Genomic DNA, 21,821 nt, shown 5'->3' on the forward strand with positions numbered 1-21,821 from the left:
CTGACTATACTGTTCCGCACTGTGGATGAACTCTTACCGGAACAAGCCTCTGTACCAGCCAACAAGAATCAGAGGTAAAAAGAACTTCAGCTATTAAAGCCGCTTCAAAAATGTACAGGATGTATACATGAATAGTGAGAGTGTAGAAGTAACCGATATAACAGATACAAATAAATACACACACACCACCCATACCCATACAGTATCACCCACCCCACCTCCCACAAACACACCCACTCACACGTTTTGGCTTCACTTACTCAAGGGGGAACTGGAGGATCCTATCCTATCCAGCAGTGGTCCTGTAGTAACACACAAGCAGCCATGTATCAGATGAGCACCACAACGGCTCCAGAATGCCACCGTCCGTATACCCATAAACTCTGGCCGGGGCCGTGACGTCAGAGGCGCTTGTGACAGACGACTGGGAGAGGTAGATAAGCTACTGTGGTGGGCCCTGCTCAGGCCTGTCAAGAGAGTGCTACAACCCAATGGCTACACAGCTCAATCCTCTCACATCTAGTGTGGAACCTACTTCTCATGGCCTCACTTTCTCCCCTGCCTCTCGTGGCCTCACTTTCACCCTCGCCTCTCGTGGCCTCACTTCCACCCCTGCCTCTCGTGGACTCACTTTCACCCTCACCTCTCGTGGACTCACTTCCTCCGCTGCCTCTCGTGGCCTCACTTCCTCCCCTGCCTCTCGTGGACTCACTTCCTCCCCTGCCTCTCGTGGACTCACTTCCTCCCCTGCCTCTCGTGGACTCACTTCCTCCCCTGCCTCTCGTGGACTCACTTTCACCCCTGCCTCTCGTGGACTTACCTTCACCCCTGCCTCTCGTGGACTTACCTTCACCCCTGCCTCTCGTGGACTCACTTTCACCCCTGCCTCTCGTGGACTCACTTTCACCCCTGCCTCTTGTGGCCTCTTGTGCTTTTGGAGAGGAAATAACTCCCCTCAAATGTTGACAGTTGAAAGAAACTTCTGTGAAAATTGAAGTCCAAGCTCTTTAAAAGACTTGCATTTACCTGAAGTGCTTTTCTCTTGGTTTTGAAGTGCTCTTCTATGGCAGTAACTCACCCAAACCACCACCCATCTGTATTACCATCTGCTTTCATTTGCTATGATACAAACATTACCCATTGGGACATTGCCAACTTGCAACTCATGACTACTTACTATGATACCATCAGCTCTGCTCAATCCCATGACCTAGGCGAGGAGGCAAGAAGGCATGAAATGAATGAAGTGTCATGAAGTGAAAAAAGTGGTATTCCAGCATGAGCCCTTTCCCCTATCTCCACAGGTGGGTATTACAGTATGAGCCCTTTCCCCTATCTCCACAGGTGGGTATTACAGTATGAGCCCTTTCCCCTATCTCCACAGGTGGGTATTACAGTATGAGCCCTTTCCCCTATCTCCACAGGTGGGTATTACAGTATGGAACTTTAGCCGGTAGGACTCTGCTTGCGTGCTGGGTATCTGTTAGCAATTATCTAGTGCTTGTCCTCTCAAATCTCTCCATCAGAGGAGGCCAGCCCTGGCTTGACCTCTGTGGTATGACCCTCTTATTTCTCTCCCATGTTTCATTATTGTCCTCTTAGAATGGGATCAACATGCTCTTTCCCAATGGAAAGGGGAAAATCACACTGTTGCTACCTCGCAGTCCAAACAAGGTGCATAAAATCAAGAACAAACTGAACAAACAAATCGGCGAGAGATATTCAGCCATTCTTGGAGGAAAATGGAAGTTCATTAAAAGCTCATCAGGCAAAAGACAAGTATTTATCTGTCAAGGCCTCTCAGTGTGAATGGCACAAAGTTTGACAGACTGTGATGTCATCAGTGGAAGTGAAAGCGCTGGCCATGAGAGAAAGTACTAATAGTTGTTTCTTGAATAAGGGGTATTTCCAGCGATTTCCCTGTCTTTGCAGTCTATGGGAGGAATGTGTATAATATGTTGCGTGGAAAAAACACTCCCTTGTAAAAGAAAATTAAGAAAGGAAAAAAATGAAGGTTGTGGCATTGGCTGCATGGAGGCATATGAGGGGAAAAAACAGTAGCGGTAAACATTTGGTTAAAGGAGGAGAGGAGGGAGGGGTGGGGTGGAGGGAATGAGGGAGGGGTGGAGAGCCAAGGCAGGGAGGCTCTAATCTCTGCTCCCACATCAAAGGGAGAGAGTGTGTGTGTGTCCTGTCTGTAAGCAGGGACTCCCGTTTGAAGGTGGCTTGTATGTCGTGAGACTGACGTCAATCACATCTGGACGAGTCGTCATGTAAAGCCACAGACGTAAGCCAGAGAGCAGGCCAGCTGCTCATAGGCACATTTAGATACCCACTAAGATACAGCACACACACTTCGGGGGTAGTACGAGTTGACAATGTAGTCAGACGCAAACCTTGAGGTATGTTCAATTCAATACCTTTTCCAATTGGAAATAGGATATTTCAATGTGATGAAATGGACCCGAACCAAATGCTTATGGTCTTGGCCAATCTGAAGGGGTTTCAGCTACAGGGATAGGACTTTGGTGACTACATACACTATATATAGTTGAAGTCAGAAGTTTACATACACTTAGGTTGGAGTCATTAAAACTCGTTTTTCAACCACTCCACAAATTTCTTGTTAAAAATCTATAGTTTTGGCAAGTTGGTTAGGACATCTACTTTGTGCATGACACAAGTAATTTTTCCGAACAATTGTTTACAGACAGATTCTTTCCCTTATAATTCACTGTATCACAATTCCAGTGGGTCAGAAGTTTACATACACTAAGTTGACTGTGCATTTAAACAGATTGGAAGATTCCAGAAAATTATGTCATGGCTTTAGAAGCTTCTGATAGGCTAATTGACATCATTTGAGTCAATTGGAGGTATATCTGTGGATCTATTTCAAGGCTTTTCTTAAAACTCAGTGCCTCTTTGCTTGACATCATGGAAAAATCTAAAGAAATCAGCCAAGACCTCAGAAAAAAATTGGAGACCTCTACAAGTCTGGTTCATCATTGGGAGCAATTTCCAAACGCCTGAAGGTACCACATTCATCTGTACAAACAATAGTACGCAAGTATAAACACCATGGGACCACGCAGCCGTCATACCGCTCAGGAAGGAGACGCGTTCTGTCTCCTAGAGATGAACGTACTTTGGTGTGAAAAGTGCAAATCAATCCCAGAACAACAGAAAAGGACCTTGTGAAGATGCTGGAGGAAACAGGTACAAAAGTATCTATTGCCACAGTAAAATGAATCCAATATTGACATAACCTGAAAGGCCGCTCAGCAAGGAAGAAGCCACTGCTCCAAAACCGCCATAAAAAAGCCAGACTATGTTTTGCAACTGCACATGGGGACAAAAATCATACTTTTTGGAGAAATGTCCTCTGGTCTGATGAAACAAAAATAGAACTGTTTAGCCATAATGACCATCGTTATGTTTGGAGGAAAAAGGGGAGGGCTTGCAAGCCGAAAAAACCCATCTCAATAGTGAAGCACGTGGTGGCAGCATCATGTTGTTTGGGTGCTTTGCTGCAGGAGGGACTGGTGCACTTCACAAAATAGATGGCATCATGAAGAGGACAATTATGTGGATATATTGAAGCAACATCTCAAGACATCAGTGAGGAAGTTAAAGCTTGGTCGCAAATGGGTCTTCCAAATGGGCAATGTCCCCAAGCATACTTCCAAAGTTGTGGCAAAATGGCTTAAGGACAACAAAGTCAAGGTATTGGAGTGGCCATCACAAAACCCTGACCTCAATCCAATAGAAAATGTGTGGGTAGAACTGAAAAAGCGTGTGCAAGCAAAGCCTACAAACCTGACTCAGTTACACCAGCTCTGTCAGGAGGAATGGACCAAAATTCACCCAAATTATTGTGGGAAGCTTGTGGAAGGCTACCCGAAACGTTTGACCCAAGTTAAACAATTTGAAGGCAATGCTACCAAATACTAATTGAGTGTATGTCAACTTCTGACCCACTGGGAATGTGATGAACAAAATAAAAGCTGAAATAAATCATTCTCTCTACTATTATTCTGACATTTCACATTCTTAAAATAAAGTGGTGATCCTAACAGAACTAAGACAGGGATTTTTTTACGAGGATTAAATGTCAGGAATTGTGAAAAACTCAGTTTAAACTGAGTATTTGGCTAAGGTGTATGTAAACTTCCGACTTCAACGGTATACAAGTATGTGGACACCCCTTCAAATTAGTTGATTCGGCTATTGCACACACACCCATTGCTGACAGGTGTGTAAAATCGAGCACACAGTCATGCAATCTCCATAGACAAACATTAGCAGTAGAATGGCCTTACTGAAGAGGTCAGTGACTTTCAACATGGCACCGTCATAGGATGCCAGCTTTCCAACAAGTCAGTTCGTCAAATTTCTTCCCTGGTCAACTGTACCTGTTGATAGCGTGAAGTGGAAACGTCTAGGAGCAACAACGGCTCAGCCGCAAAGGGGTAGGCTACAGAAGCACACAGAACGGGACTGCCGAGTGCTGAAGCATGTAGCGAGTAAAAACCGTCTGTCCTCGGTTGCCACACTCGCTACCGAATTCCAAACTGCCTCTGGAAGCAACGTCAGCACAAGAACTGCTCGTCGGGAGCTTCATGAAATGGGTTTCCATGGCCGAGCAGCAGCACACAAGCCGAAGATCACCATGCGTAATGCCTTGCGTCGGCTTGAGTGGTTTAAAGCTCACCGCCATTGGACTCTGGAACAGTGGAAACGTGTTCTCTGGAGTGATGAATCACACTTCACCATCTAGCAGTCTGACGGACGTATCTGGGTTTGGCAGATGCCAGGACAACGCTACTTGCCCGAATGCATAGTGCTAACTGTAAAGTTTACTGTAGGAGGAATAATGGTCTAGGGCTGATTTTCATGGTTCAGGCTAGGCCCCTTAGTTCCAGTGAAGGGAAATCTTAACGCTACAGAATACAATGTCATTCTAAGCGATTCTGTGCTTCCAACTTTGTGGCAACAGTTTGAGAAGGCCTTTACCTGGTTCAGCATGACTATTCCACCATGCACAAAGCGAGGTCCATACATAAAAGGTTTGTCAAGATCAGTGTGGAAGAACTTGACTGGCCTGCACAGATTCCTGACCTCAACCCCATCAAACACCTTTGGGATAAATTGGAACGCTGACTGCCAGCCAGGCCTAATCGCCCAACATCAGTGCCTGACCTCACTAATGCTCGTGGCTGAATGAACGCAAATTCCAGCAGCAACGTTACAACATCTAGTGGAAAGCCTTCCCAGAAGAGCGGAGGCTGTTATAGCAGCAAGGGGGGACCAACTCCATATTAATGCCCATAATTTTGGAATGAGATGTTCGACGAGCAGGTGTCCACATACTTTTGGTCATGTAGTGTAAGTAGGCCTGACTCATCTTATTGATTATGTTGGGTAAGGTACGTGGGGAACTGATTAGCACTAACATGGAAACTCTTAATCTAATGGCACACCGTGTAAGGATGAGGTGATTGCCATTAACTTGTGCTGAATGGTTAAGGGATGATACATGGGTTAGACTGCTCAGGTCATAAACTAATTAAGCCCTATCAGAAACCTGCAGCCCTCTTCCCACAAGTTATATTGATGAGTAAACCCCCCAACCATGTACTCAGAATAGACACACGCTCACACACACACACACACACACAACCTCCCTTCCCCCCACACACCATCCACAAACACACACCCTCTGCGTCCTGCCAGCTGAGTCTGATTAGGGCCCCAGCGGGCCAGGTCTTGATTTGGCCCTTTGCATCGACCCCCTTTGCATCTACCCCCGAGCGGCCACAATTAGGCAGGCGGGCCATGGAACATGAGCGCTCAACGGGCAGAGCAGGACTCAGAGCAGGGCTTGCCATGGAACAAACAAGCTCAGGGGAGCAGGGGTGCTCTCCTCTAACAAGACTCATATGGCTTTAATAGGTGCCTTTCAATAAACAAGTGATTGAGCCCTGGTGTGAGGCAGGTTCCTCCACTTCCTTTTCACATTAAGACTTCGCAGCCAAGAAGAGGAAGACTGAGGCACACTGGGCATGATGTCCTCTTGTCACATGTGCCTGGTGTCTCTTAGGAAGGAAACATAAAATTGTCTGTCCCCTTTCTGTGAGAATGTTTGTTTGATGAGACCCTCAAATTTTTGGGGCCCTGAGCAAATTGTTGGTCTTGTGAGTGACAACTTGAATGTTGTAAGAATTTTGTACAACTTCCGGAGCACGTTTACAGTGAACATTGAGGCTGTACCAATACAGTTTTAGACAGTAGCCAATGGGCTATTGTGACTATTTAGGCATAATGTAGGCCTACCAACAAAACCAATGGAGCAAATCACATAACATTTTCACACGGAAATAGCTTTTGATTTCTGTGAAATAGCCTACAGTATATGTGGTGTTAAATGCAGGCCTACATTGCATGAGACTTTTAGAAACGTTTTTACATTATGAAGGGCTTGACTAATGATTTTTTACTTGGTCTGTAACACCACGGGCCATATAGGTGACTGTAAATTGCATTGTATAGTGTTATATGATGCAAGAAACCACTTTAAAAAATGAATTGTATTATTATTACCATACAGCAGAATTAGACAATGTAGGCTACCCCTCTTCCTATTGGATTATGTGCATATTCACGCCTGTCTCAAAATACAACACTGCCCCTTTAATTAAGACATAAGCTTTTTACCTGACTGGCTTTTCAAAGAAAGCTTGAAATGTAGCCTACACGTTTTGTGCTCTTGTATGAAGCAGTAACTCTCCATTGCTGACCTATACTTATCTATAACTGGGCTAATAACTCGCTATCTAGCAAAGAATATCAACAAATGTCCACACGCGCGGCTCTGATCTGAAAAGCCATTCACTCGCGGGTGATTGAAACACCGCTCGTGGGCTACACCCGCCAATAGAATTCTACTCCTTGCGCTCTGGCTCTGCGTACAACAAAATCACAGACTCAATCTTGCAAAGTTAGATTCGTTTTGTTTTGTTGCATTGAAAATTGGCTGATATAATGTTGATTCGATCACAGAAAAAACGTTGATCAATATAGTGCAAACTAATGGGGCGAACTCAGTGAAGTTCAATCTCTTGCGTCTCTGCGCGGCATGGCATTTCTTCTGGGCGGCAGTCCTGGAGGAGGTGTGCGGCTGCGCAGGCGCGCAGTTTAGAGAGAATATTATTGTTGGTGACAGTGTTGAGGGTTTGGTCAGAAAGTGTAGACAGAGAGGCTAGGCTGCGGTGGCTTGTGTGTGTTGTTATATTCTCAAACAAGCACATCCGCACACACACACTTTCTCACAGTCCTACCTCTGTGCCAGAGGCCCCAAGTCATTGACCACAGAGGTTGAGGCGTTTGAGAGTGGGTGTGCGTTGACGTCACCAGTGGTTTCTGAGTCGTTGGAGCAAGGCTGTGCAGATAAACTAGCACAGTGGGGCTTGATGGACACCAGATAAGACCACTCCACAGGTTTTAACCCAGTCAGCATGGGGCATTGTTTGCTACCAAATGTGTTCTTGTTATGCAAAACGGAACTGGTGATGTCAACGCATTCTGTTCAAACCAGTAAGCAGGTAGCTTGGATGAGTCAAATGTACTCAACAAAACAATGACTGTAGAGAGGAACAAAAGAAAACTCAATATCTTGTTGGAAATTCAGACACTTTGATACAAGTGTTTGTCTCATCCTAAAAGCTAAGGTATTGGTTTTGACTAAGTAGAGCACTCAGTCAAGAAGATATAGGAGGGAATGGCATTGAAAGAAAGTATTCACACCCATCGACTTTTTCCAAATTTTGTTGTGTTACAGCCTGAATTTAAAATGGATTAAATGTAGATTTTTTGGGGTCACTGGCCTACACACAATACCCCATAAAGTCAAAGAGGAATTATGTTTTCCAAATTTGTACTAATGATAAAAAAATGAAAAGCTGAAATGTCTTGAGTCAATAAGTATTCAACCCCTTTGTTATGGCAATCGTAAATAAGTTCAGCAGTACATTTTTGCTTAACAAGTCAAATAATAAGTTGCATGGACTCATGGTGTTTAATTAACATTATTTTTGAATGTCTACCTCATCTCTGTACCCCACACTTACAATTACCTGTAAGGTCTAGGTCGAGCAGTACATTTCAAACACAGATTCAACCACAAAGACTAAGTAGGTTTTCCAATGACTTGCAAAGAAGGACCACTATTGGTAGTTGGGTAAAAAATGTTTTAAAAAAATACATTGAATATCCCTTTGAGCATTGTGAAGTTATAAAAAATATTCCAAAACATCCATCCCGTTTGTACCACTTCCCGAGTGGCCTAGTTACAGTTTTGACTTAAATCAACTTGACAATCTATGGTAAGACTTGAAAATGGCTGTCTAGCAATGATCCTCTTCGGCGCCATAGTACGATGGTAGTACGAAGAGGATGGCGGACATTTTACATGCTCCTAACCAACTGTGCTATTCTGTTAGTTTTTTCTAACGTTGTTTGTAACTTATTTTTTTTAATTATTTTGTGCATAATGTTGCTGCTACCGTCTCATAGAACAGCGATTACTCACCATGAACTGGAAGAAACGTTTTCCTTTAATGAGTTCGACGAGAAGGATATATTGCTTTCCCAGGAACAGGCTCAAATCCCAGTCATTTGCGTGACGAAAGACAGAGGAAAAGGGGGTGCAGGTTGGGCTGCCTTCTGAGAATCCGTAGGCAAGCGAGTAAAGTCCTACTTCCATCAGTTCTACTGGTTAACATGCAATCATTGGAAAATAAAATTGATGAACCTACGATTCTGCCCCAAAAGAAGTCTTGAGGTATTGCTCGCCTGAGGTAGAGTACCTTATGATAAGCTGTAGACCACACTATGTCACGTTCCTGACCTGTTTTCTGTTGTGTGGTATGTGTTTAAGTGGTCAGGGCGTGAGTTTTGGGTGGGTAGTCTATGTTATGTGTTTTCTATGTTGGGTTAATGGGTTGCCTGGTATGGCTCTCAATTAGAGGCAGGTGTTTGGCGTTTCCTCTAATTGAGAGTCATATTAAGGTAGGTTGTTTCACATTGTTTGTTGTGGGTGGTTGTCTTCCGTGTCTGTGTATGTTGCGCCACACGGGACTGTTTCGGTATGTTTGTTCGTTCAGTTTTTGTGTAGTCTGTTTTTTCCCTGTTCTTGCGTTCTGTGTGTTACATGTAAGTTCTTAAGTTCAGGTCAGTCTACGTTGTTTTGTTATTTTGTAAATCATTCCAAGTGTTTGTTTTCGTGTTTCGTCGTCTGTCTAATAAATCATTATGTATTCACAACCCGCTGCACGTTGGTCGAATCACTACTCCTCCTCTTCGTATGAAGAGGAGGAACGCCGTTACACACTATCTACCAACAGAGTTCTATATCTATATTATTCGTAGCTGTCTATTTACCACCACAGACCGATGCTGGCACTAAGATCGCACTAAACCAACTCTATTAGGCCATAAGCATACAAGAAAATGCTCATCCAGAAGCGGCACTCCTAGTGGCTGGGGACTTTAATGCAGGCAAATTTAAATCAGTTTTACACATTTTTTATCAGAACATCACATGTGCAACCAGGGGGAAAACAACTCTAGACCACCTTTACTCCACACACAGAGATGCATACAAAGCTCTCCCCCGCCCTCCATTCGGCAAATCTGACCATAATTCTATCCTCCTCATTCCTGCTTACAAGCAAAAACTAAAGCAGGAAGTACCAGTGACTTGCTCAATACGAAAGTGGTCAGATGACGCGGATGCCAAGCTACAGGACTGTTTTGCTAACACCGATTGTAGTTTGTTGCGGGATTCATCCAATGGCATTGAAGAGTATACCACCTCAGTCATCGGCTCCATCAATAAGTGCATCGACGATGTCGTCCCCACAGTGACTGTACGTACATATCCCAACCAGAAGCCATGGATTACAGGCAACATCCACATCGAGCTAAAGGCTAGAGCTGCCGCTTTCAAGGAGCAGGACACTAATCCGGACGCTAATAAGAAATCCCGCTATGCCCTCAAACGAACCATCAAACAAGCAAAGTGTCAATACAGGATTCAGATTGAATCCTACTGCACCGGCTCTGACGGTCGTCGGATGTGGCAGGGCATGAAAACTATTACGAACTACAAAGGGAAAGCCAGACGCGAGCTGCCCAGTGACGCGAGCCTACCAGACGAGCTAAATGCCTTTTATGTCCCTTCGAGGCAAGCAACACTGAAACATGCACGAGAGCACCAGCTGTTCTGGATGACTGTGTGATAACGCTCTCTTTAGCCGATTTGAGCAAGACCTTTAAACAGTTCAACATTCACACTGGCGGGGCCAGACGCATTACCAGGACTCGTACTCAAAGCATTTGCGGACCAACTGGCAAGTGTCTTCACTGACATTATCAACCTCTCCCTGACAGAGTCTGTAATACCTACATGTTTCAAGCAGACCACCATAGTCCCTGTGCCCAAGGAAGCCAAGGTAACCTGCCTCAATGATTAGCGCCCCGTAGCACTCACGTCGGTAGCCATGAAGTGCTTTGAAAGGCTGGTCATGGCTCACAACAGCATCCTTCCGGATACCCTAGACCCACTCCAATTCGCATACCGCACCAACAGATCCACAGATGACGCAATCTCAATCACACTCCACAGTGCCCTTTCCCACCTGGACAAAAGGAACACCTATGTGAGAATGCTGTTCATTGACTACAGCTCAGCATTCAACACCATAGTGCCCATGAAGCTCATCACTAAGTACCCTGGGACTAAACATCTCCTTCTGCAACTGGATCCTGGACTTCCTGACGGGCCCGCCCCCAGATGGTAAGGGTAGGCAACAACACGTCTGTCACGCTGATCCTCAACATTGGGTCCCCTCAGTGGTGTGTACTTAGTCCCCTCCTGTACTCCCTGTTGACCCATGACTGCATGGCCAAACACAACTCCAACACCATCATCAAGATTGCCGACAACATAACAGTGGTAGGCCTGATCACCGACAACGATGAGACAGCCTATAGGGAGGAGGTCAGAGAACTGGCAGTGTGGTGCCAGGACAACAATCTCTCCCTCAACGTGAGCAAGACAAAGGAGCTGATCGTGGACTACAGGAAAAGGAGGGCTGAACAGGTCACCATTAACATTGACAGGGCTGTAGTGGAGCGGGTCGAGAGCTTCAAGTTCCTCGGTGTCCACATCACCAACAAACTATCATGGTCCAAACACACCAAGACATTCGTGAAGAGGGCACAACAAAACCTTTTCCCCCCTCAGGAGACTGAAAAGATTTGGCATGGGTCCCCAGATCCTCAAAAAGTTCTACAGCTGCACCATCCAGAGCATACTAACCGGTTGCATCACCGCCTGGTATGACAACTGCTCGGCATCTGACCGTAAGGCGCTACAGAGGGTAGTGCGTACGGCCCAGTACATCACTGGGGCCAAACTTCCTGCCATCCAGGACCTATATAATAGGTTGTGTCAGAGGAAAGCTCATAAAATTGTCAGAGACTCCAGTCACCCAAGTCATAGACTGTTTTCTCTGCTACCGCACGGCAAGCGGTACCGGAGCGCCAAGTCTAGGACCAAAAGGCTCCTTAACAGCTTCTACCCCCAAGCCATAAGACTGCTGAACAATTAATCAAATGGCCACCCGGACTATTTATATTGAACCCCTCCCCCCCTTGAACTGCACTGTTGGTTAAGGGCTTGTAAGTAAGCATTTCACGGTAAGGGCTACACTTGTATTCGGTGCATGTGACAAATAAAGTTTGATTTGATTTGATCAATAAGCAGCTTGACAGAGCTTGAAGAAATGTAAAAAGAATAATGTGCAAATATTGTACAATCCAGGTGTGCAAAGCACTTTTAGACTTACCAAAGACTCATAGCTGTATTCACTGCCAAAGGTGATTCTAACATGTATTAAATCAGGGGGTTGAATACTTATGTAATCAAGATATATTAGTGTTTGATTTTTCATAAATTTTGTACAAATGTTTGAATTTTTCTTCCACTTTTGAGTATTTTGTGTAGATTGTTGACAAAAATATCAAATCAATTTTAATCCCACTTTCTAACACAACAAAATGTGAAGAAAATAGCTGGAGACAAATGTGAAACCAGTCATATGGCAGCAAGCTGAAGAATATCAACATATCAACTTTCCCACAGTAAAGTTTATGAAATCTGTGCCATTATGCATAATTTAAATTGTAGACTTGCAGGGATGGGCACTCTCAAATGTCTTAAATATAGGCTACCCTGGCTTTCTCGGTTTCCTATTTCTATCATGTTAAATATTATTTACTGTTAGTTCCCTTCAGCATACATTGTCATTACATTTAATTACATTGTTTTGTTTACCTTCAATTGCTTCCTTTGTAAACCGCGTTGCGGCCATGTGGTTGTTGCTGAGGATCATTAGTAACAGTTGATAAAAAAAATAGATGTAGGCTAATTAAATCATTATGGAGGGAAGTGCAGACCAAGCCGTAACAGTTTGAACGCGACACATGGTGCAATACTTGGTTGTGTCATCACACAGTTCCATGGTTAGTGCAGGCAACAGACGAGGGTATAATCTACTATTGTACACTATTCTCCCTATTATAATTATATGTACAGTACACTAATGTACACCCATTACACACCTTCATAAGGCAAGTCTGAATACCAACTACTGAGAAGTGCGTAGGAAAGGCGTGCGTGCGTTTGAAAGACGTAATTTCCTACGTCAGAATCGGGCCCAAAGTTAAAACATGTTTTTAGAAATGTTTGCAAATGTATTGAAAAATAAATACAGAAATATCTTATTTACATAAGTATTCACATCGCTGTAGAAGCACCTTTCGCGGTGATTACAGCTTTAAGTCTTCTTGGGAATGTCATATCAGCTTTGCACATCTGGATTCTGAGATTTTCTCCCATTCTTCCTTGCAGATTTTCTCAAGCTATGTTACATTAGATGGGGTGAACAACAATCTTCAAGTCTATCAACAGATTTCCAATGGGATTCAAGTCTGGGCTTTGGCTGGGCCACTCATGGACTTTCACATTCTTGTTCTGATGCTATTCCAGCATTGCGTTGGCTGTATGCTAGGGGTCATTGTCCTGTTGGAACATAAATCTTCGCCCCAGTTTAAAGTCGTTTGCACTCTGAAGCGGGTTCTCATCAAGGATCTGCCTGTATTTGGCTCCATTCATTGTTCCCTCTATTCTTACCAGTCTCCCAGTCCTTGCCGTTGAAAAGCACCCCCATAGCATGATGCTGCCACCACCATGCTTCATGGTAGGGATGGTGTTAGGCAGTTGATGAGCTGTGCCTGGTTTTCTCCAGACATAGAGCTTTGCATTCAGTTCAATTTTTGTCTCATCATACCATAGCATCTTTTGCCTTATGCTCTCAGTCTTTTACGTCTTTTTGCAATCTCCGGGCGTGCTGTCATGTGCCTTTTTCTCAGGATTGGCTTCTGTCTGTCCTCTCCCATAAAGCCCAGATTGGTGAAGTGCTGTAGAGATGGTTGTCCTTCTGCCAGTTTCTCCCATCTCAGGCAAGGAACTCTGTAGTTCTGTCAGAGTGGTCATTGGGTTCTCTGTCACCTCTCTGACCAAGGTCCTTCTTGCCAGGTGCTCAGTTTGGTCAGATGGCCAGCTCTAGGCAGAGTCTGAGAAGTTCCATATTTCTTATATTTCCCAATGGAGACCACTGTGCTCTTGGAAACGTTTGACACTCTAGAAATGGTTTTATACCTTGCTCCAGATATATGCATCATCACAATTCAAAAAAAGAGATTTACGAACAGATCCTTCGACTTCATGGTATAGTTTATGCTCTGACATGGATTGCCAATTGTGGGACCTTACATAGACAGGTGTGTTTCTTTCCAAATCATGTCCAAGCAATTGAAGAGGCCACAGGTGGACTCCAATCAAGTTATAGTGACATCTCAAGGATGACCAAAAGAAATTGGGGTGTGAACACTTACACTACCAGTCAAAAGTTTTAGAACACCCACTCATTCAAGGGTTTTTCTTTATTTTCCATCCCATCTGGTTTGGGCTTAGTGGGACTTTCATTTGTTTTTCAACAGGACAATGACCCAACACACCTCCAGGCTGTGTAAGGTCTATTTTACCAAGAAGGAGAGTGATGGAGTGCTGCATCAAATGACCTGGCCTCCACAATCCCCTGACCTCAACCCAATTGAGATGGTTTGGGATGAGTTGGACAGCTGAGTGAAGGAAATGCAGCCAACAAGTGCTCAGCATATCTGGGAACTCCTTCAAGACCACTGGAAAAGCATTCCAGGTGAAGCTGGTTGAGAGAATGCAGGTTGAGAGTGTGCAAAGCTGTCATCAAGGCAAAGGGTGGCTATTTGAAGAAACTCAAATCTAAAATATATTTTGATTTGTTTAATACTTGTTTTGTTACTACATGATTCCATATTTGTTATTTCATAGTTTTGAGGTCTTCACTATTATATTACAAAGTAGAAAATAGTAAAAATAAAGAAAACCTACTCATTCAAGGGTTTTCTAAAACTTTTGACCGGTAGTGTATGTAAATGAGATATTTCTGTATTTCATTTTCAATACATTTGCAAACATCTTTTCACTTTGTCATTTTGGGGTATGGTGTGGAGATGGGTGAGTTTGTTTTTTGTTTTTGTCAATTTTAAATTCAGGCTGTAAAACAACAAAATGTGGAATAAGTCAAGGGGTATGAATACTTTCTGAAGGCACTATATTCTTTGTGACTCAGACTGCCGTTAGAATAAGCTGCTGCAAGTACATGGGATATTCCACAGGAGCCTAGTCACAAACAGACGTGCAACCAACACAACACCTCACTTCTAAGGGGGTCTCCCGAGTGGCGCAGCGGTCTAAGGCACTGCATCTCAGTGCTAGAGGCATTACCACAGACCCTGGTTCGATCCAGGCTGTATCACAACCGGCCGTGATTGGGAGTCCCATAGGGTGGCACACAATTGGCCCAGCGTTGCCCGGGTTAGGGTTTGGCCGGGGTAGGCCGTCATTGTAAATAAGAATTTGTTCTTAACTGACTTGCCTAGCTAAATACAGGTTAAATAAAACATTTTAAATAATAATCTCAGTTATTTCAGTTACCCATGCCTACCTGCTAATATCCAGCCATGTTTGTGTCCTATAATTTTCAGTTCATCATTTGGTTACCACTCATGCTTCTGCTCACCACATTCACATCATTGAGGTCTAGCAGGAAGCAGCACCTTATGAAAAGGTAGTCAAATGGTTTTCATGTGAATCACATGTGAGCTGGCTGCTCATTATGGGATGTATCCAATATCACCACACATTACTTATCAGACTGGGTTATTCTACAAAATAACTCGCTATTGTTCATAGTCTAAGCAAAACTTACCTATACAGTCATGTAATAGTATTATACTTAATAGTACTATCAGTAATATTATACTAATATAAGAGATTAAAACAGACCAATGGGATCAGGAGAATGTTCTAGCAAATATAGAGAAGGTCCAGTGTGGAGCTGGACATGAGACAAGATTAGACAAGATGAGACGAGGGATGCTTGCCAAAGACTGAACCCAAACTAGGAGAGAGGAGGCGGCCTTCTGACACTCCATTCTCTTCAGCAGCCACAAACGTCAAGAGCTGCATTTCCTGTGCGTATAAATCATATCCACAGCATTAACTATAAATAATCTATTCCTACTTATGGGCTTAATCAAGTTGTGCCCAAAGCATTAATATTGAAAAGCACTGCATTGGAAGGAGGGCTGCTTGTTGGCATTAGCGGAAACTAAAATGATGAGAGAGAGGCTAGTTAGAGGATTTGGAAGATTATATAGTATACATCGTTTTTCTCTAAACAGATTTTTACTGTGTTATTAGTTGCATATGTTCAATTCATCGGGCCACCACGCCGGCCTATAAATACGCCTGACTCAACGTTCATTAGACGTTGCCTTTGAAGTGTTTTAAACATTTGGGCCTGACATTATAAACAGACTTTGTTTCCGCGGTGAAGGGGTTTGTCGTCATGCGTTTTCAAATGTCAGATACAGAATTAGTTTTGCTTCTTTAAACTGGAGCACTGAGACTAACGTGAACGCGAGTCCCCGGGGTACAAACTATATAGCTAACATAATGGCCTCTTTCACATATTGCCATCTGTTGAGTGTGGTGTGATGTGAGCCGCACGTGAACGTGTGTGTGTGGTGTGAATGCCAGTAGTGGTAATAAGTCTGTCACAGACCAGAAGACCTCTGACTTCACCTGTGCTGAGAAGCCATGTGTTCTTCATTAAAAGAAACCCTCTGGCCACATCATTCTAGCCTGACAGTCATAGTCCAGTCACAGTCATGGCCATATCCACAGCTACTACAGCTAGCTGAGAAACATCCTAATACCAAACAAAGTCATAACAACTTTTTATTTTTAAAAGCTCCCATGACTTATAAGATTCAACATAGCTTGTGGTAACAAAGGGTGACACAAAACCAGCACCAAGATAGGATGAAAGAGCTGTGTTAAAGTGAAACTGGCCTAAAAGCACACAGATGTGTGTGGGTGCTGAAAATGAAACTGTAACGTCTGCGTCCAACTCACACTCCCAAACACTTAGATCCCCGGAACGCAGCCCACTTTCCAGCTCACTCTCCAGATCCCAATTACCGGAATTCTAATCACCTGTTCACACACCTGTATATCATCATCCCACACTGTTTCGTTCAGTTCCTTGCACCCCATCACTGTGGGGTATTGTTTGTTTTGAGACACACTTCTTTCGGAGTGCCGTTTTTTCCCCGTCCTTCACTCCTCCCGTGTATGATAGTTTTTGCCTGCCTCACTCACAACTCTTTTGGCCTATTCCTTGCCTGTACTGTTGCCATTTTGGACCTACCGTGTATGACCTTCTCCCTGTCCCTGGACCTAGCTACCTGCCTCCTCCTATGGTCCCTTCCAATAAACACCTGCTGCGCTCTGCACTTGAAAACTGCTCTGTCTCCTATCGTGTTCATTACAGACACATGGACAATTCCAGGGTAAAGGAATTGCGCTGAGACTCACTTTCAATTTATGCCAAACAAAATCCATTGATTTCAAAGTTTAACAAACCATACAACTCTGCCAATAAGGACTACTTTGAACAATTTGAACAGAACATTTTACAAAAACACATTTACTGGAAGAATTGTGCCGATCAAAGTTTGGGAACAGAATTTCATTTTTTTTGTGTTACCACGTTTTCCAAAAACTCTTAAATATCTGCTCCGAATTAAGATTTAAAAAATGTCTGCAGAAAAAAATGGGGTGTCAGCTATGACATTACACCTGTTCTCTTTTGGTTATTGATCAACAGTATTGAACTACAGTAAGTGAAGTGGATTTACACCAGGTAATGGAATTTCACCAGGTGTCCCTGATCTGTACTACCCAGACATGCATAATTATGGATATGAATGTAACTCTCTTCATGGTGATGTATCTTAAATAGGTACAACAGGTATAAATATGCAATACCCTCCTTTGCATATTTGGGTATTTTTATACACAATGGCTGTTATTTTAATGAGCTTTGCCCGCAAACAAGACCAAATTTGGGACCGAACCAAATCTAAACAAATCATGGACATCTATGTTTTATAAGTTTGGACATCAAAGCACAACACAGTAGAGCACAGTAGAGTACAGTTCAGTACAATACAGTACAGTATACTGTACTCAACTCTAGTGTGCTCTACTGAACTATACTCAACTCTTTTTGTTTTAACTTTACTGTACTCTACTGTGCTCTCCACACTTGTGAAACATAGACATCTATGATTGGTTCAGATTTGGTCGGGTCCAACTGAGACAAATCTGAACGAATCATGGACGTCTATGTTTGGGGCATATCAAGGCCGGTCCGGAACGGACCAAAAATCAACATCTGTAGATGTTGAAATTAAAACTGGTCCGGTCCGGACAATACAAAAAAAAAAAAACAACGTCTGTGTATGTTGGAATCAAGGCCAGGGCGGACTGACCAAATTTCAACTACTTTTCAATGTTCATGCAAGTCCAGTGTCAGTCGGTAAGGATGCTGGTTACAGTAAATGGTAAGAGAGGGGGTCATGGGTAGGTGTGAGTAAGAGCCGGGAGAGGTGACATTAACTGGAGAGAGAGAAGAGTGAGAGAAGAGAGAGGCAGAGAGAGAGAGAGAGAGAGAGAGAGGGAAGGAGGGGTTGTCCAGATGGTTCTTTACACTCTTGCTTTGAACACCAGATGACAGAAACAGAAAGAAAACATTTATGAGCTGAACATACAGTACCAGTATGCCAGTGGAAGGGAGGACTGTCGCAGGTGACCCAACTGTGGTTTGTGCCTACTATGATTTCCCATTGTAGCCAATTCAATTGCAGTAATTCTGTTACAGATTTTTCTGTAACAGAAAACTACCAGTTACTACCAGTTTAGTAACGGAATTTCAAGTTTTAATTTAATAATTCATAATTTAACTCAATTCATAAACCAAATAGATATCCCTAAAAACCTTTACTTGTTACTTCTGTGAACTTCCATTATCCTCCCTCCTGATGAAGGAGAGAAATGAGAAAATATCTTAAAGATATGTGGGTTTTTGGTAACAGAATTTCAAGGCACAGGAAAATGTTTCAAAAAATTAAACAAGGCAAGTCATCTCTCCAAAACTAAATATAAGTGTTGATATTAGTTGGCAGGGGTCTTTAATTCAGCATTATTGTGTTTTGATGTATTTATAATACCTTTTAAGATGTTTTCTAAGGCCCCTATCTGTTTGACCAGAAATCAAAGCCTCTGCTTATTCCTAATATTTAGTATAGAACATGGTTGAAACATGTATATATGCCTTAATTAAAAAAACAACAACAGACTCTTATCTTCCATTTGACAGCAGATTTGACATGCTCCTATAAACTTCACATGTTGGTCTTCATTGGTCCTTTTACATGGAAATGATTACATGCAGCATCTGGTAGAATAGGTGAGAGGGAATAATAACGTGGTGCATTTACCGCCTGCGCTTCTGGACAATGTCAATGGGCCGGTTGACTGCGCACGGGGATCCACAGATATTCCCATTCCGCACTTTGAACGACCGGTCCGTGGAGGGGGCCATGAATACACAGTTTGTTGGCAAACTCATATTTCTCCCCCCTTTACTCACTCCTCCTCTCGCTCCCTCTTTTTCCCCTTTCTACTTCTTTCTCTGCTTTCCTTAGTTTCCTTCTTCTTTTGAAAGCTACGGTGGGAACATTAGAGTGCTCTTGTCCGTCTCCTTTCGCGCGACCCTGCTGCTTTCCTCACGCCGCACCTGGTTCCCATTGCCGCTCAAATGAATGATATGTCAAACAGAGAGGACCGAAGATGCCGCAATTATAAGAAAAGCCAAAACAGCAAGACAATCCCTGCGAGAATCTGGGAGAAAGTCTGAGGCTTTGAGGGAAATCCTCCTTGGTATTTCCCACCAACATTCCTGTCAAAAACATGGAAAAATCCACCTCTTGAAAAGCTGCTGTGTGTTTCAAAAAGTCAATTTCTTTCTCCCGGGTAACATCCTTAGATGTGGTTGAGGGACAGAATGAGTTGAGTTTGTCACCAAGCGCATGTTCAACAGTTGTAGAAGCAAGAGTGAAGCTCCCTTAAACCGCCAATTTGGAATTCCTTTTCTATCCAGATGAAGGTCAAAATAAACAAAATGCAGATTAACTAGCTTGATTTGGACCTTTCCATTCCTATGTCTGGCTCTCACTGTCTTTTTGAACAATCTCTACATGAAGGCTTGATCAGAAAGCTCTCCCACTCTCCCCTCTGTCTCACTCCTCGTCAGTGTCTTCCTCTCCTCTGCATTCTTCTAAACCCAGTCTTCCACCTCCAAGTCTCAACTTCCTCTGACAGCTGAAGACATGGACCCTCTTGAAAACTCAATAAGTGTCTGTTTGTGTGCAAGTCTCGCTATATCATGTGTCTGTGTGCCTGTGCTAGTGTTCCCTTCCTGTGTATGTGTATGCCAGTTGAACTGTGAGGTCAGAAAAAACGGGCGGTCTCAGAGGCAGCATGGCTCCTGCCCTCTCAGTGTCTCCAGGTTTAACTCTTTAAATGCTCTATATGCTATATACCATGCATCTAAATACCATAAATACCTCAAATATGTGCATACAGACATATTAATATATCAACTCCCACATGACATTGCTTAGACTTCTGTCTTTTTTTTCAAGAGAGAAAAATACACTATGACAGTAACACATTGAAGCGGGTCACAATAAAACTGAGAACAGTTTCTACTAACAAAAGCCTGAATGGAAGACAATGATTAGATGAGATTAGTAGTATGGGGTGTGTTACTACTGGCTGGAGAAAAAGCCTGCACCCATATCAACCCTCACAGGGGGAGATCACCCACTCCTGTTTTAGCATGTTTAATACATGACAGCCTACACAGCGACAGGTCTTCACCTGATCCCAGACAAGAAAATCTCCAAAAGTTATCTGCCCAGACCTAGAGCCAGAGCCCAGATCAATAAGGTCAGAGAAAGCAGTGGACTGAAATGGCCCATGAGCTCACAAAGCGTCACTAATGAAATCAGGGGTAAATATTTGTCCACTGGGGAAGAGGGCACAGAGCCCGGGGCAGCATGTTGGCAGACATGTTGGAGGGGAATTGAAAAGGGGAGCCTTTTGAACGTCACGCAAGTGTGAAAACACAGTGTTATAAAAAAACACACATTTTTGTTTTCCATTGCAAAAGAAATTCCGTTCAGCGCCTAATGAACACAACCCAGGTATATGACCTCTGACCTTCTCTCTCTACTAAGGAGATGGGAACGACGACGACATAAATCTGTCACACACACCAATGACAGGCACAGGGCTGAATGATTAAAATAGAATTTCCCTGTCTGCAATCTTGCTGGTACTGCCAGCCATCTGGGGAAAACCGTGAGAGAACGTTTATCACAAAAAAGTATATATATAAAAAAAATCCAAAAGCCTTACAGGGTTCAATTGAGCACTGAGGGTAAATACATTCCAGTTAGCATGACTGTTGAAGGCATCGTATAGATCTGGACAATCTATGACAGACAGGGACATACGTAAGCTGCATACATCGGACCCTCTGATCATTGCGCAACGTGCCTGACAAACGTGCTGGGTCTTGAAAAAGACACTGGGCTGGGTGGCTTTCAAAGAATGTGCCTCTGTGCCATGCTGCGTTCCCTCCCCTATGAGGAACCACATCTAGATCAGAGTGCTCCGTGCTATGCATTGTCACCCTCTGGGGACTGGCTGGAGTACCGTTGGGTAGGCACTGGATCACCATGTGCCTTCCTAGTGGAGTGGAGTCGAGCAAACCGTCTGTGCCCTTCATCCAAAAATCTAAGGCCATTATTTTTGTTTTATTTCTGTTGTTTTAATGACAAAGGCTAATTATTAAAGTCTCATTATTAAAGTCTAATTATTAAAGGCTTATCATTTGGGTACGGATGTTCGAGCACCCTTTTATGGAGATCAATTCACAACTAACAGTGCACCTACATAGGAAACCTGTACACTTTTTACATTGTGTTTTTGGAAAAGCATATTACTATTCTCAGAAATGTGGTTCATTTTAGAAAGTAAAGATGGACAGTTGACTAAGATCGCGAAGAGTCTTCCAAAAGTTACGAATGAAAACACTCACTGGAATTGATGCTACTCCCGAGATTCCTGTGAGTCTGCCTTTCAAAACATCTCACATTTCTAAACTTCTCAAAAC

General features: G+C 43.4%; 1 protein-coding gene across 4 annotated transcripts in view; it reads right to left on the minus strand.

The window, feature by feature from the left end:
• The window catches only part of LOC129810942 (cAMP-specific 3',5'-cyclic phosphodiesterase 4D-like), a 121,887-nt gene that overhangs the window by 42,202 nt on the left and 57,864 nt on the right, over nucleotides 1–21,821 (minus strand). Inside the window, exon 1 of one of the 4 annotated variants that reach the window (XM_055861965.1) lies at nucleotides 19,078–20,882. The exons of 2 other annotated variants lie outside the window; for them this stretch is intronic. In XM_055861965.1, coding sequence (XP_055717940.1) covers nucleotides 19,078–19,208 — 131 coding nt within the window. In that variant the 5' untranslated portion in view covers nucleotides 19,209–20,882. Of the gene's footprint in view, nucleotides 1–260; nucleotides 20,883–21,821 lie in introns of those variants that run through there. One more of the 4 variants, XM_055861963.1, reaches the window with a different exon arrangement.

This window comes from Salvelinus fontinalis, chromosome 14, assembly GCF_029448725.1.
Source record: "Salvelinus fontinalis isolate EN_2023a chromosome 14, ASM2944872v1, whole genome shotgun sequence".
NCBI lineage: Eukaryota > Metazoa > Chordata > Actinopteri > Salmoniformes > Salmonidae > Salvelinus > Salvelinus fontinalis.